The sequence below is a fragment of the Sphaeramia orbicularis genome, chromosome 15, assembly GCF_902148855.1.
Source record: "Sphaeramia orbicularis chromosome 15, fSphaOr1.1, whole genome shotgun sequence".
Lineage (NCBI taxonomy): Eukaryota > Metazoa > Chordata > Actinopteri > Kurtiformes > Apogonidae > Sphaeramia > Sphaeramia orbicularis.
The window spans coordinates 1,499,934-1,513,316 of record NC_043971.1 but is presented as its reverse complement, the minus strand read 5'-3'; the positions used below and the strand labels follow the sequence as shown (position 1 = coordinate 1,513,316).

The 13,383-nt window shown below is 37.9% G+C and overlaps 1 protein-coding gene across 7 annotated transcripts in view; it reads right to left on the bottom strand.

Annotated features, from left to right (window-relative positions):
• birc6 (baculoviral IAP repeat containing 6) overlaps window positions 1–13,383 on the bottom strand; it is a 221,699-nt gene that overhangs the window by 190,369 nt on the left and 17,947 nt on the right. For all 7 annotated transcript variants that reach the window (XM_030156692.1, XM_030156697.1, XM_030156695.1 and 4 more), the window contains exons 3-8: window positions 11,144–11,281; window positions 5,427–5,620; window positions 4,456–4,567; window positions 2,555–2,637; window positions 2,243–2,468; window positions 1,194–1,363 (exon numbers count right to left, since the gene is read on the bottom strand). In XM_030156692.1, coding sequence (XP_030012552.1) covers window positions 1,194–1,363; window positions 2,243–2,468; window positions 2,555–2,637; window positions 4,456–4,567; window positions 5,427–5,620; window positions 11,144–11,281 — 923 coding nt within the window. The remainder of the gene's footprint in view (window positions 1–1,193; window positions 1,364–2,242; window positions 2,469–2,554; window positions 2,638–4,455; window positions 4,568–5,426; window positions 5,621–11,143; window positions 11,282–13,383) is intronic.

Genomic DNA, 13,383 nt, shown 5'->3' with positions numbered 1-13,383 from the left:
ACGATACAGATCACAATACTAGGATCACAATACGATATATCGCAATATATCACGATACTGGTAAAAAGGTGATATTTTTTGTTTTGTTTCTTTTTTTTTTAAAGATTATGTAGTGGAAAAACTTATAGTACAGCATTTGGATAAATAAAGATTTAGCATGCGGCTTTACCAGCACAAAAAAAAACAAAACAAAAATCACACAAATAAATAATAAATAGTTTTACAGACATTACAGTTTAAGATCCTGCTTAAATGTTCGTATTCTATTACGAAAAGAATACATAGTGTTCAGTCCCTAAATCATCCAACATCAGAACATTATTTTTGTGCATTCCCAACAAAAAAAACAAAACATTTGCCTCTTTCAGACAGTAAAAAGTGCTTTTAGGATGCTTGAAATAACAGTTATCAATTTCAAAAAAACTACATGTATGACCTGTAATATCACAATACGACTTTTTTTTATTATACAAACAACAGAGCAAATACTCATGTGAATATAGAAATAAAAGACTGTGATAAACAAAAAAGAAAAACAAAAATGAATCTCCGCCATGTCTGCACTTGAATAAATACTTAAAAATATCGATACAGTCCTTTTTAATATCAATACAGTAACATGACGTGAAATATCGTGACATATTGCGGAACTGAAATTTTCTTACACCCCTGAAAATAATATGTATCATAAATTCACTGTAAAATGTAGATAATAATGGATAAGATGTTTTTTGGTTTAAGGGTATAATAGTTCCAAATAAATTAGAGGCTAAACTTTTCACCACTGCCATAATTACACCAGGATTATTATTAGGACTATTTTCCTAATTGAACATTTTATTCAAAGTTTCTGGGTACTCCATAGTCTGTAAAATGTATCACAGCCTTGTCATTTTGGCAGTAAATGAAAGTGGATCTAATGTGATGTATTTACTTACTCATTTAGAGCTGTTTAACCACTATTTTTGGAGGGGAAAAACCCACTTTTGATCTGATCTTTGTTCATATATTTCTGGTGCCACCGGGGCTGTCTACTTTAGACACACACACTCAAACTAACAATGACAATTTAAACACAACACTGCAACAACAAAGAACAAACTGAGGCTGATCTTAACAACAGAATCCTTTTGGCCCAGACAGTTCTATTTACGTTCTGTTACTGTCTGAATATGTGGCGGTGTGACTTTCACCTGTCTCCCTCAAGCTTGGGCAGGTCTGAGCAGGACGACGATTCCTCGAGCCAGGCTAGAGTTGGTCTCCGAGACTCGCTGAGCGTCTGCTGGTTCTGCTCACCGCTGCACAGGATCAGCTGCCTCAGGATGGCTGGGTCATACGGGTTGATGTCAAACTTCAAGTGCACCTGAGCGCCCCCAAAAAAAAACAAAAAAAAAAAAAAACAACATGATCAGTAATAGTTGTAGCAGATTTAGGGATGGGAATTGAGAACCGGTTCTTTTTGAGAACTGGATCCAAGTAGCTCAATTCCTTGGAATCGTTTGCCTGCCTGCTTAACAATCCTGCTTATGGATTCTGCCTTTGCTGCGCATGCGCGATGATGACACGCATACGCTGCATTGTTTGGTTAGAATGAAGACAACATGGCGCTGAGGCAGAAACGGTCTAAACAGACCACACCAGGTCCAGTTGAACACTGTCAAAGCTTCCATTCCTTCTGAAGGTGGAATCCCTCCAATCTGTTCAAACATTTGTCCACAGCATGGGATTCATTTGATTCTCTACTCAGCGGTGCTTGTGAATCTAGCGGCAGAGTGAACACCAGGCCGTCATCCGCGCCCAGTTCTGGTTCCGGTGCGGACGACAAACGTCGTACCCCCTCAAATACAAGCTTCCGAAGGTAGGGGAAAGGAAATGAGGTACACAACAATGGGAGACGAGCCGAATTGAACCGGTTCCACATAGTGGAAATGCAGCAATAGAGGAATTAGTAAAGAGTCTGTAGTTTCACTTTCACACCTCATGCTGCCCCCCCCCCCCCCCCCCCGAACCGGGTCCGGCATCATCCGTTGTTGTTATTTGTACATAATGTATATGTTATATTTTCTGTGCAGAGATAGACATATAAAAGACAGTTAATTCAAACACACCTGTTCATACTCGAGAATCGACAAGGAATTGGATCGATAAGCAAAATCGATAATGGAATCGGAATCATTGAATTCTTATTGATTCCCATCCCTAGGCAGATTGTACAGTCTCATGTTTTCACATTTGCTCTGACCTTCATCATTTTTGAGACGTCCCAGATGCAGATCTTGCCCCTCTTGGTGGCAGCAGCGAGGAACTGTGGGCAGCTGCCAAAGCCGTAGCAGGCGATCTTGTCCAAACTGTCGGGGCCGTTTGGGAACTGGGCGGGGCTGGTGGCCAGCGTCACCGACAGCGGCACATTCTGCGTGTGCTCACCCTTTACAAACGGACAGTTCGGAGAATGTCGCTCATGTTCTGACCTGGAGACAAAGAAGCAGACGGTGAGTGTAAGAAGCGGGACCAAGTACTGGTAAATGTCATAGTGTAATGGATGTGGTGGGCTCACCATGGCTCATCTGTGGGTTCCCAGCAGACCAAACACACACTGCAGGTGAAACACATGGCCCTGTCGTCCCCTGTGGAGGCAGGCTGTGCAAACAGACAAAACCACATTCAGAGACGGGAACCTTAATGACCGCTTCCATCAGATCTGTTGTTCCTTTGAGTCCAAGTCTAAACCAAAGATTCACAATGCTTCAGGATCTTGTAAAGTGGCCTGGAACAACTGGACTTCACCTACAACGAAGCCTGTCCAGACTAGAGCAAGGTTCTAATAGTTTTGGATTTTTCATTCTAGTATAGTTTTATTTAGTTCTGATTTTTTTTTTCTCTAATTCAGTTCGTTTTTTTTCCTTTTTAGAGCAGGTTTGATAGTTTTTATTAGTTTTCATTTTTTTCTAAATGCTTAGTTGTAGTTTAGTTGTAGTTCAGTGGTCTCTTTTCTCTTCTTCTCTGTCGTCATATTCAAATAAATCCCAGACAGGACTCTGCTGCTTTCTCCCAACTTTAGTCTCCATGTTTCCAGGTAGAGTGGGGACCAGAAGACGACTGGAAACCACACGTGAACACAAGTGACAGACCAAAAAGTGTCGTATGGCGTCACTGGCTGAAATTGCTCAAGTGAAATAAATCGATTTCATATCAATCCAACATTGACAAGATGAAAACAAAGGGAATTTTATCCATAATTTGTATCCATTTTAGTTAGTTTTGTAAACACACAATACAGTTTCAGTTAGTTATCATTTTTTCTTTTAATTATTTCAGTTAATGAAAATGTTTTTTTCAATTCTAGTTTTCGTCATTTCGTTAGTTTTTGTTAACGATAATAACCTTTGTCTGCACTAACAGGTGGTTTCATTATAAATTTATCCAGAGAAATCTGCTTTGTTCTGCTTTTTCAAATGTTCCTAAATGCACCACACCCTTGTCATTAAATAAAGCAGTGGCAACACCTGAACTTAATGCATCTGGATGATTTTTTTCCCCCGCTAAATCGGAAACCTCTGTCCACATTTACTGGTAGAGATCTCCTCCACTCTTTCTGTCTTTAATGGGGAGTTTCCTAATCTCCTCCATCTGAAACATGCCTGTGGAGGCTCCACCTGTTGGAGGAACACCTACGCCTCCTGCGCCCATTTACACTCATATTTACAGACAAAAATTCTCAAGAGGTGCAGTTCGTGAAGTGAATCTCTCGTACTACGGTGCGCTGGTACTTAGGGTGGTAGAAAATATCGGTTCTGCAATATATCGCAATATTTCATTTCACAATACTGTATCGATATTAAAAAGTACTGTATCCATATTTTTAGGTATTTATTCAAATGCAGATATTGTGGAGGTTCATTTTTGTTTTTATTTTTCTTTATTGTCTATATCTTATTTATTATTATTTAACACAGTTTTATTAAATAATGGTTATTTGATGCATCCTAAAAGCACTTTTTACTGTCTGAGAGGCAGACGTTAGTTCCTTTGGAAACTCGGAGAATTAGAAGAAATTTGTGATAGAACATTAGATCCTGTTGGGATCAAATAAAAATGTGTTTAGTATTTGTGCAGATTTCTGGTGTAATTCAATTCTTCCAGGAAATAATCCTTTTAAAAAAGAAACAAAACAAAAAATTGCCTTTTAACAGTATCATAATATATTGCAATATATCGTACTTTGATTTGTATTGTATCGCCAGATTCTTGCCGATACACAACCCTAGTGGAGGCTCCACCTGTTGGAGGAACACCTACGCCTCCTGCCCATTTACATTTGTATTTACAGACAAAAATTCTCAAGAGGTGCGGCTGGTGAAGTAAATCTCTCGTGCTACGGTGCGCTGGTACTGCCAGGCTCTACTGTAACATGAGCCCATAAAGGTAAAGGGAGCACAGACTACTGATGGAACCCACCTGATGGTAAAACCCTGCTTGAGCCATTGGGTCCGGCTGAGCCCACCTGTAACCAGCATGTGGCCATGACGTAAACGTCTCCCTCCTGTTGGCCTCACTGTACATCAAAGATCTGCAGAGAGCAACACACAGCTTAGAACAACGGGCCTGATGTGAAGGAGCTACAGTGAAAAGCTTTGTCAAAAAGGTAGAGGGTCACACACAAGGTCCAATACAGGCCTGTCAAACTCATGTTAGTTCAGTTCCACATTCAGCCCAATTTGATCTGCAGTGGGCCGGACCAGTAAAATAATAACAGTGAAAAAAGGAAAATTATATTATGATCAGGTTTACATCTGCAAAGTTTCCTTAAAAATCTGAATAACAAGAACAACTTGAATTGTCTTAAGAAAAACAAGTGCAATTTTACAAAATTATGCCTGTTTATCAGTTTATCATTTCCACATGTGCATGACAATCACACAAAACATTTAGTAAGAGGCAGAATATTGGTCAAATTGCATTTACTTTTCTTAAGACATTTCCGTTTGTTCATATTTGTTCAGGTTATTCACATTTTTTGTAAAAGTATAGTTTGGTAATGTAAACATTCTCATGTAATTTTACTTTTTTACACCAATAAAAAAAAAGAGAGAATTTGGGGTTGTCATTATTTATAGGTTAGTATGATAATATTTGACTGGTTCTGACCCATTTGAAATCTAGTTGGACTGTATGTGTCTGTATGTGGAACCTGAATTAAACTGATTTTGACACCACTGATTGTTAATATCTTCAGTGTAATTTTTGCATTTCACAAATTCATCCCACAGGTCAGACTGGACCCTTTGGCGGGCCAGATGTGGCCCCCAGGCCACATGTTTGACACCTGTGGTCGAATAGATGCAAACCGTTCTGATCAATCTCACATTTATCTCTGGTGGGACAGAATAAACCAGAATGTGGGCTCTTTAACGGCTCTCCTGGCTCACCTATCTACAGAGCGGCCGGGGCCGACGCCAAGCTCAGGCCTGGCACTCGACAAGAGGTAGGAGAGCCTGTCCATGATGGATGAGGCCACAGACAAGGCAGCTACATTCTGGTTGATCTTCTTCAGCTCGTTGACGATGGCGCTGGCCACCAGCTTCAGCACGTGGTGGGGCAGGTGGAAGGTCACTGTTGCCCACTGAAACACCAGAGGAAAAGGCGGAAAAGCATTAATGCACACGTATGATCACAAAGAAGAGATGGATTTGATGATGAAACTTAGCCCTCAGTTCTTTGGCTGCTATTGCTGTGTGTACCAAGGTTATAATAGTTTTGGACTTTTCATTATAGTTCAGTTTCATTTAGTTTTGACTTTTTTTTCCTAATTCAGTTTGTTTTAATTCGTTTTTCGAGCAGGTTTGATAGTTTTTATTAGTTTTCATTTTCTTCTAAATGCTTAGTTTTAATTTAGTATTAGTTTTTTATATCTTTTCTCTTCTTCTCTGTCGTCATATTCAAATAAATCCCAGACAGGACTCTGCTGCTTTCTCCCACTTTAGTCTCCATGTTTCCAGGTAGAGTGGGGACCAGAAGACGACTGGAAACCACAAGTGACGGACCGTCAAGTGTCGTATGGTGTCACTAGATAAAATTGCTAGAGCAAAACAAATCGATTTCGCATCAATAAAACATTGAAAAAGACGAAAACGAAGGGAATTTTATCCATAATTTTTATACATTTTAGTTATTTTTGTAAACACACAATACAGTTTCAGTTATAGTTTTTTTCTTTTAATTATAGTTTTTATTTATTTCAGTTAACGAAAATGTTTTTTCAATTCTAGTTTTCGTCATTTCGTTAGTTTTCATTAACAATAATAACCTTGGTGTGTACATCTAAGTATATACCGACCACCATGCTGACTATCAAACAAATAATATTAGGAAATCTAATGATTAACACTACACCGTTTATTGTACTGCTGCATATTGTCATTATTTTTCCACTGTACATTATAGAGCCTATTGATCGATGCTAATGTATAAAATTCTTGTGGACAATATTGCAATTTGTTTGGTTATCAAGGAAAATGCACATATTACTGCTCATTTTGAAATGTGTACTCCCCCCAACTCAAACATATATTTGCACTTGTATACAAAAATACTAGTGAGAAAAATAAAAGTGCTCATTTTGCATGTTTTACAAAAACCTCTTTGTGCGTACTGTCACTGAGTCCTAAAATTGGACATTTATGTTGCAGACTTATACAATTATATGAACGCAATCGCTAATGGTGTGACTGTGATTGAGCTTCACTTAATTATATGGTTGTCACTGACAGAAAAGCAACAAGGACCACTGCTCAAAATTCTCCCGTGTAGTAGTACATCTACCCAAATGCTGAAAAATGCTAATACAGAGCAATAAAAAAAACAGTACATTTACAATTCAAAACTTTAAATTATTAACAGTCATCATGTCTTCAATTACTGAGTCAGTCCAGTATAGCTAATGATGGATGAAAGGGCACTGATTGAGGGTGTAGTGCTGTTGTTAAATGTCTGTCTTTAACTGTAATATCTTTTTTGTTCGATATTTAACTGACAGATGCCACAAACACAAAGAATGCCCAAACACTTAATATCTAAAAACTACTCTCTTAGATCTTTGTATTCACTGTTCAAATAATCAAACAATTGCTGCATCTCTAGTAGGGGTGTCAGAAAATATCGGTTCTGCAATATATCGCAATATTTTATTTCACAATACTGTATCAATATTAAAAAGTACTGTATCGATATTTTTAGGTATTTATTCAAATACAAATATTGTGGAGGTTCATTTTTGTTATTTTTTTCTTTTTTGTTTGTATTTTATTTATCATTATTTAACACTCTTATTAAATAATGTTAATTCCTTTGATGGGACTGAACTAAAATAATGTTCTGATGTTAGTTCTGAACAAATAGAATCTGAACATTTGAACAGGATCTTAAACTGTAATGTGTGTAAAACAGAATTTAAGTTTTAACACAGTAACATTTTGTGATATAACATTAGATTCTGTTGGGATCAAATAAAAACATGTTTAGTATTTGTGCAGATTTCTTGTGCAATTCAATTATTCAAGGAAAGAATCATTAAAAAAAAAGAAACACACAAATAATGGCCTTTTTAACAGTATCATGATATATCATGATATATCGTATCATGATCCTAGTATTGTGATTTGTATCGTATCGTATCGTCAGATTCTTGCCAATACACAGCCCTAATCTCTAGTTGACACTGACCAGAGATCTCAGGTTTATATTCTCAAAAGATTGTTTTATGGTGTCAACATGTGCTCAGTATGGATGGACATTCAACAGTCAGGGACATGAAGAAATGGTGTACGGAAGAGTGTGGTTTGGTTTGGTATGCTTTGTAAAGCGGGAACACAAAACAGAGGAGCCTGAAGTGACTCTTCAAAAACACTTGAGACGTAACTTCATGTTTGCAAACAGTAAGTAAACACAAGCTTCTATATAAAACCTGTGTATGCTGCAAACTACACACAGCAAAAGTGTGTTTTCCCTGAGGTGCTTTGGAAATTAGTCTGCAGGGTGTGATGTACAAAAAGTGAATGTCTGAGTCAGCAGCAGCATGAGCTGAGGGCATTTTTGCATCTACACTGGAAGTCAAAGCAAAGGTAAAATAAATAAATAAAAGGCAGAAATGCATCCAGGAGGATGCGGAGCTGCCAGCAGCAGAATCTGGCTCGGACACAGATCAGCAGGTAAGAGAACACATGACTAAACAGCTGTTACTGCCTTCCCGGTGTGTTTCCAGGTCTAAGTGGGAGAAAGTATCTGCATCTACAGAATGCTTGCAGAAACAAGCGAAATGGAGTGTGAGAGCCAGAGTGTACTGCCTGGCTGATTGGCTGCCCTTTCCCATCAACCCCTGGAGCGCTTACATCCGCTGCACTGGCTCCGAGTCGTGGGACTGCAGAGACACAACGTGCACACACAGTAGGTCATGTTAACAGGCTTTACTATGCTCGGCATGGTGCGAACATGATCGCCCCGTGCATGGTGATGATCTGAAACCCATGTCAGAATAAATACCAGCCTAATTCTCACCATACTTCTTATTCTGGATTCATATGTGGTGAAGGAGCGGCATACTGAGATAAAAGGAGGTTTATTCAGTCGTATGGAGCCTGGCCAGAGGAGAGACACTGAACTTCAGTGACATGAATGTTAAGTCCAGCGCTTCCAGAGGACTACGCTCACAGATAGTTCAGCTCTGCAGATCAAACCCAACTGGGTCTAAGCTCTGAAGTCAAAACGACCCCCGGCAGAGGAAGGGGGCGGGGCTATGGGAGGCAATGAAGGTGATTTGCTGCTTAACTAACAACACAAGATGGCCTGGAGCTGACCACGGCCCTCCCTCCTAAACCACTAAAGAGTCATTTAAAACAGTTGTCTACCCACAGGAGATCAGCTCCTCTGAGCACCATTTTCTTCCATATACTAACTAAACACTGGACGAGTGAATTAAAACTTTAAAAAATTATGTAAATTATGTTGACTAAATTAAATGATTCTTATTTTGTCCTGAAGTGATAAGAGACAGAAAACTGTCAGGACAAATTTTGGTAAAAATTTTGTAGTTATTTATTTGTGGACTTTTTTACACAATTTACTAACTGAGTTAGAGCTGAAACAATTAATCGATTCAAAGTGATCCACAAAAAAAATCATTCAACTACAATTCTCCTGAATCAAAGCTTTGTTTCCTTCATTTCTCTGCTGTTAAACATTGGTTTCACTGTTGTGTTTCACACGGACGCTTATTGTGACGCACAAAGAAGCTTCAATTCAAGAAAACTGCAATAGAATATTTCCCTTCAATCAATTCGAGTCGATTAATCGAATCGTGAATTTTTGCATCCGCTTCAAGTACCTAATCGATTAATTGTTTCAGCTCTAAATTGAGTAATGTGGTATTTGGAAAGAAAAGCTTGAATATGACTGAAATCATCCCTTAAAAAATGAGCCATTTAGGAAACTCAACTTTAGCGCGTGACTTTCATGGTATTTAGGACGGACTGTTTTCAATTAGATCTTTAATTAACAGAAATGATTTTTTAGATTGGAAAGGGGTTTTAAGATTACTTCATCACAACTGATCAAACTGCAATTGCAGTATTGACCAAATATAGAACTGGGGCAACTACATAATGGAAAAAGGCTATGAGTTAAAGGTCCCGATTTGGAGGATTCACAGGGATCCTCCTTAAAAAACAAAATAAAATAACTGCTGTTGTCTGGTGACATACCTACGAAGACGACAAAAACAAAGATAACACAGCGCATTCACAATAGCACATGGCCTATCAGCCAGTGAGATTAAAACGCAACTAGCAACAAATCTGTTGACTTTTTCTGGTGTTACTGGAGCCTTTTAGAGACTTTGATGTGAAAACACAAATTATTCTTTCTTTATTGTTCTCAAATTACAGCACTGACTATAAATCAGTCCCAGTGACATTAATAGTTTTCTCTATCGTCTCTTTTTGCTCCATTTAGATTGTTAATGTAGAATGAAACTTAAAAATGTTATGGTAAAAATTTTTTACCATGACTTGTTGTAGTCTCTGAAGTGAACTATAAGGTTAAAGGTGTGGGACACTTTTGTGATCGGTTTTTCATCAAATCTGTCAAACCTCAGTCATATCCTCAGTATCATGAATCTGGTAGTCTGTCTGTCAATACTCACCTGAATCTCTTGCATTATGGTGAACAGTTTCTTAGTGCCATCCATCATAAACAAAACCATCTGTTTACAAACCGAGCTGGGAGGTCACTCAGGCACCTTTGGAATTTTGTCACAACGTGCATTGTGGGAACGAAGGCTCGCACAGCCACCTGACAGCGGCATCTGCTTCAGACACGAGGCGGAAACGGCAGGAGCTCTCTTCCCTCTGTGCATATTCGTCCAGCCGTTTCCGCGTTTCAGCCATTTGCGCGTCATGTTTCATCCATATAATATCATATGGTTGTGCTGCCGCTGTCAGGTGGCTACGTGAACCTCCCTTTCCCACTATGCATGTCGCGACAAAATTCCGAAGATGCCCGAGTACCCTCCCGGCTCGGTTTGTAAACAACTGGTTTTGTTTATGATGGATGGCACTTCAAAACTGTTCACTGTAATGCAAGAGATTCAGGTGAGTAATGACAGACAGACTAACAGATTCATGACACTAAGGATATGACTGAGGACGGACAGATCTGATGAAAAATTTGTCATGAAAGTCTCCCACACCTTTAAGATCGGACCCCAGCAAAACTAAGTTTCAAGATGGTGACAGTGTGATGACTAGTAATCTGATGGGCTCTTCCCTGGTACTCAGTCCTCAGTCTAACTTCTGTCTTTCACTGCATCATGTGGAAGCCAGTGCACTGAAAAACAGATCCAAAACAAACGTCACTATCCTCCCAACTACAGCAGTGCTCTTCAGACTCCACTCTGATGCCAGGACCTTATTTGTGCGGAGTCTTCAATAAAAGCCATTTGTTACACAGCTGACCTCAGTCATCACCTGCTGAGTGGGATGACTTTACACCATCATTATGAAACAATGTCCAATGGCAGCCTTGTCTGTCACCAGCCCATGACATTCATGCTGCTGATAATAAAAAAAGAACCCAGGATGGCTCCTACACTCACCTTGGCCACTTTGTGATTGGCTGCTGTCTCATGTGAGGTATTCTTCAAGCCTTCTTTGAGTTGGGTGATAAAGAGTTCATAGCCCTCTGTGTTGGACACGTCGATCTTTTCCTGACAGGCTGACAGCAACTGCTGGGCCTGAAACACACAGATACACATTAGATTATATACAGAATGGAGTAATGTACAGGATATCTGCCTTTCAGTTCATTGTTGTTAAGCAAGTGGACACATGGTAATGTAAATTCATTGTAACGATTACCGGTAAAACAATAAACCGCAGTAAAATTCCCAACGGTTAGTATTACCGTTTAAATTCTAATTATCATGATAACCGTTTCATTACAGCATTTTGAGAGAGAGAGAGAGTCTATCTATGGAAAAAGAAACTAAAACAACTCAAACTTGATCTGGAAAATGGTCAAACAATGGCCATAAGGTTCCATCTTTAATGCACATGTGTATGTTTGATGTTTACATGTTAATATTTGAATGTTTCTGCCAACAGAAAGTACATTGTGCCATTTATTTTGTTTGTTTGTTTGTTTTTTTCAAAATACAACTTGGTTCAATTATTGAGTTGTGTGTATTAGTACTTTTTGAACATTTTGAGCACATTTCAACAATACCGCGATAATAATGATAACCCTGATAATTTTGGTCACAATAACCGTGATATGAAATTTTCATATCGTTACATCCCTAATTGTAAAACATTACAGTATGGCCAAATATCAACTGAACTAACAGAACCATATCTTATTTTTCATGGGGTTTTTTTTTTTGGTTTTTTTTTAGTTTAGTTTATTTCAAATATGTAGCAAGACAAAGTAATCTTACTTAGTCCTTAGAAATAAAACAGGTAGTAAGAAGTCATGGAAAAAAAACAAAAACAAAACTTATACATATACACATACCTGACTTCATTTGTGCATTGAAAAAAGCAGTGGGACAAAGTAGAACTCCATTAACTGGTTATTTCTACTATTCAGTACTTTAAGTCACACTCTGACAGGGCCTGCTGATAAACAGGGCTGTCATCATCAGGACGTCTTTAGAAGAATCTGGCATTTCATTAATTCATCTTTTTTGATACTATGCATACAGCATATTTTTTCAGAATCTTGCCCCAAATACATTCAGTTTCCTCAAACTTTGACATTTAAAAAGTTAGCTAATCAAAGTCACTGCTTAATGTCTACTTGTAATCTATTTCAGTTTTATGCATATTCTTACAGACAAAATGTAAATTTTTTCCCATGACTTTTAAAGCACCAGTAATTTAATTCCATGATTGTTCACAACCTGTGAGTACATGAAGAACTGCAGACTTTAGTTAATTAGTGATGAAAATGTTACTTTTTTCATTCAGTAATTGTTTGTTATTATGGTACTTCTGTCAAATACTCTGAAAAATTATTAATCTAATGAGCTATTTTCTGAAACTGTGAAAATAAAAATCCTAAATGTTTGCATAAATGCACTTTTAGTCAAATAACCTCACGAAGTCATTGCAGCATCTAAACCTCGACTCTGTTTCTGACACACTTGCTCACTGCATTCTCATTTTCTAAACGTCCTTACTGGGTGAAAAAGATGTGATGTGATGTGGTTGGAAAAAAAAAGCTTAATATCATCTTTATATTGTAGATTACAAAGTTGATTTTTACATCTGCAAAATGTCTGTTATCAGGTTTCATTGAAGACCTTCTGTCACTTCTACCTGTAATATCTACACTTATTTGGAGCCTTAGTGTTAGTTTCACAAGAATAACCATCTGCCACTGTCAGACAGTAAAAAAAGCTTTTAGGATCCTTCAAATAACCATTATTTAATAAAACTGTGTTAAATAATAATAAATAAGATATAAATAAAGAAAAACAAAAAACAAAAATGAACCTCCACAATATCTGTATTTGAATAAATACCTAAAAATATCGATGCAGTACTTTTTAATATCGATACAATACTGGGAAATGAAGTATCGCGATATATTGCAGAACCAAAATTTTCTAACACCCCTAGACATAATAGTACACAGGTCAAGAACTTTGAGTCATTCCCATCTGCAGATCTCTTCTCTACACTAACTTCCACATTTATTTTTACCATTTAGCCATTACTTTTTTCAGCTAACACATCCTATGCTGATTCATCCATTTTTGTTTACCTTCTAGGCAAAGTGTGCATTTCCTAAATATCTTTTATCTCAGTTTTATTTTCAGAAAATAAAACACTA